Source organism: Myotis davidii, unplaced genomic scaffold, assembly GCF_000327345.1.
Source record: "Myotis davidii unplaced genomic scaffold, ASM32734v1 scaffold1307, whole genome shotgun sequence".
Lineage (NCBI taxonomy): Eukaryota > Metazoa > Chordata > Mammalia > Chiroptera > Vespertilionidae > Myotis > Myotis davidii.
Window position 1 is genome coordinate 599,353 of NW_006298623.1, and position 3,131 is coordinate 602,483.

General features: G+C 37.4%; 1 protein-coding gene across 1 annotated transcript in view; it reads right to left on the minus strand.

Annotated features, from left to right (window-relative positions):
- WDR49 (WD repeat domain 49) overlaps positions 1–3,131 on the minus strand; it is a 78,843-nt gene that overhangs the window by 61,106 nt on the left and 14,606 nt on the right. Inside the window, exon 4 of the mRNA XM_006774185.2 lies at positions 1,297–1,464. Within this exon, the coding sequence (XP_006774248.1) occupies positions 1,297–1,464 (168 nt within the window). The remainder of the gene's footprint in view (positions 1–1,296; positions 1,465–3,131) is intronic.

Sequence of the window (3,131 nt, forward strand, 5' to 3'; positions counted from 1 at the left end):
CTTCTTTGGGTCTATGGAGAAGCCAGAGAGCATTCTTTGTTGTGCCCTCAGAGAGGGCCAGCTGGAACTGGCTCATTCACCCTCATTTTGTCAGCACTGGCCAGGTACAAAATAGTGACCAGTGGAAAGGGGTTGACCTAAGCAATCAATCAGTCAATGAAATGCCTGATATTTGAGTCCCTCCAAAGTCAATTCACCAACCTCCCCAGCATTCTCTAATAAATCAACAATACTCCTTGAAAGTTTAATGTTGGCAGATTCCTGGATCATATTCTAAGTATCTTTTACTATATTTGTCAGCTATTATTGTTGGAAATGTAGGGATTCAGTGCCTAAATTGATACTCAGTACTTATCAATAGAAGTCTATGAGTACTCTTTATATGAATGATAGTTATTGGTGAGAGTTAAAATGATCCCTTCTGTAGACTATATATGGTCATTCTCTATAACTAACCTATTAATTTTTTAGTACTGCCTCACTTTTTTTCAATCTTTAATTTCTTTATTGATTAAGGTATTACATATGTGACCTCATCCCCCTGTTGTCTAAAACTATGGAATGCTTCACGAATTTGCATGTCATCCTTGCACAGGGGCTATGCTAATCTTCCCTGTATCATTCCAATTTTAGTATATGTTCTGCCGAAGTGAGCACAGTGCCTCACTTTTTTTTATAATGTCTGATCTAATATCATACATACCAAATTATCAGCTTTCAAATGTCTATACATTTAAACAGTTAATGCCTGAAAACCTTTATAGCTTATTTTCACAGCTAAAATATGTTCTTGTATATATATAAAAAAAAAACTCCTTTAATAAACTACAGCTAGGATAACCTGAAATTTTTCAAAAACCATTAGAGGTTGTACTCTGAAAAGTGAAAAAGTTCTACATTTTGAAGTTCATGTGTGTATGTGGGTGGGGGAATGGGTAGCAAGGAAGATCATGTATTTGTGGGGGGGTTACGCTTTTGGAGGTGTTAAAATGATGGTAGAATCGCAGACAATGCACAAACTGTCTTCTTTCTGTGTATCACTTTACTGCCCTACCAGTGCTAATAAAAACACTCATTAAAGAATTGGGCACTTCCTCATATTTTCACCCCAGTGTAGCTCATGTACACCATGCATTATAATGCATCATTATCAGGCATTCTCAGGCAATAAAATGTAAGCTTCTCAAGTTGGTCTCTCTGGCAATAAAGCAACGAGGTGAAGAGGCTTCGTGCATACAAATAGGCATCCAGACTGTCTATGAGGCCCCTGTAGTTATCATAATTTATTTTACGTACCAATTAAATTGAGCCGAGAGTGGTAATCAAAAGCATGAATGCCCTGGGCAATGTTGAAAGATGTCATTTGAAGATGCTTTTTTGGTTTTTCTCTCCAAGCCAGCACCACAGTGTTTGTACTGTTGGTTGTGCTGGAAATGATGGCATTTAAAGAGGCATTGTAAGTAACTGATTTAAAAAAGAAAAGAAAATAATATTTCATTGATTTCTCATAGGACATGAGCAAAATAGAACCATTTTAATATGTAAAGTTAAAAATTAAACTCAGATTACCCCTCCACCAACCTCCCATTAAAGGACTCACAGTGGAAAGTTACAACAAAGTCTTCATTTAAACTTTTTACCCAACCTAAGGCTACCTTGAATGTTTTAATTGGAAGACATGGCAGGAAAAAATATTAATCACTCTAATTATATGGAATTCTGGGGATCGAAGATGGTTAAGTAATTGCTCAAATCCCTGGGTTCTTCCTCCTGGGTCTGAGGCAGGCAAACAGGAGCTTAACCCCTTCCCCGGCAGAAACGTGTATACACGTTTTCACAAAATGTTCTTTTTTCAGTCGTCGACGAGTATACTCGTCTAAAAACTTTACCTTCAAAAACCAGCTACATACGTACCATTCTAAATAATTTCATCTAGAAACTTTCTGAGGAAATACTATTCTTAACCACAAAAATGGAAAGAAAAAATAATTACAAACTCTTTTCATAACCAGCATCAAAAATACTATATAGAACCAAAATAAAAAAATTAGTCTGAAAAAGAAACGTTTTTAACAAAAAAATTATTGGGGAAGGAGTTAACGGCCATCTGCTTCTCTCAGAGTTCCAGCTCATGCCCAAACCATGGCTTATTTAAGTTGTGCCTGGTCAAGAATGTTTGAGAGTGAGACGGCCAGGGCTCAATTCCCTGCGAAGACTCACAAACACAGCTAGAGACTTGGGTAAAATGGCTATTCCTGCCTTCCTTGTGACCCCGTGCCGGAAAATGTGGAGCAAAAGCTTATTTCCCAAGCAAGGAAAGGGAGAACTCTGTCCAGGAGAACCTTTCCATTCTTTCAGACTCACGCTCCAAAAGCAAAGATCTTTTCCCAACTTCTAACCACAGCTGCCCTCATGACATTCGCTTATACATTTTGCTCAATGATTTGTGCCCAGAGTTGAAGGATTTCTGATTTGACCTCAAAATCAAATTCCTGCCTTAGGACAAAGAAGGATGTTGTAACTTTGCACAGCTTGAAAAATGTTGTTTTAATAGGATGGCCCTTAGAAATAGTCCTGATCTCTATATTATATAAAATCAAGAGTGAGACTGCTGGAAAACAGTTCTCAATGCCCTGCACTTCTTTTGAAACTAATCACTGACTCTGTTTGTTCCAGACCATCTTTTCAAAGACATTTGCTTAGGAAAAAACCTTGAAATGTAGATTTGGTGTCTCTCTGCAGCAAAATGTACACAAACTTACTACCCAGAATAAGAAAAATATTGTGTTTCTCTGGAATGAAAGGCAGACATGCATCGAGTTCAGTAAAAATGATTCAGCTTCTCTAAGCTTGGGGTGTCTTTCCTGTAATACAGCCCACTGCATGTGCAAGTATTCACCTGGGACCATGCTTTGCTGCTGTGGGACTTGCTAGCAAGGGGAACTGACACAAATATGCTGATGCCAATGTTGCTTGCTATGTTGTGAGTAATAATATCCTTTTGTCTTTAACATAGGAGTCTTATACCCTCTGTCATTTTAAGATTTTTTTTAAATTTTTATTTCTCCAAGTGAGCACCACGGTATTGGTTTTGTATTGTTGGTCATGCTAGACATAATATAAATATATAT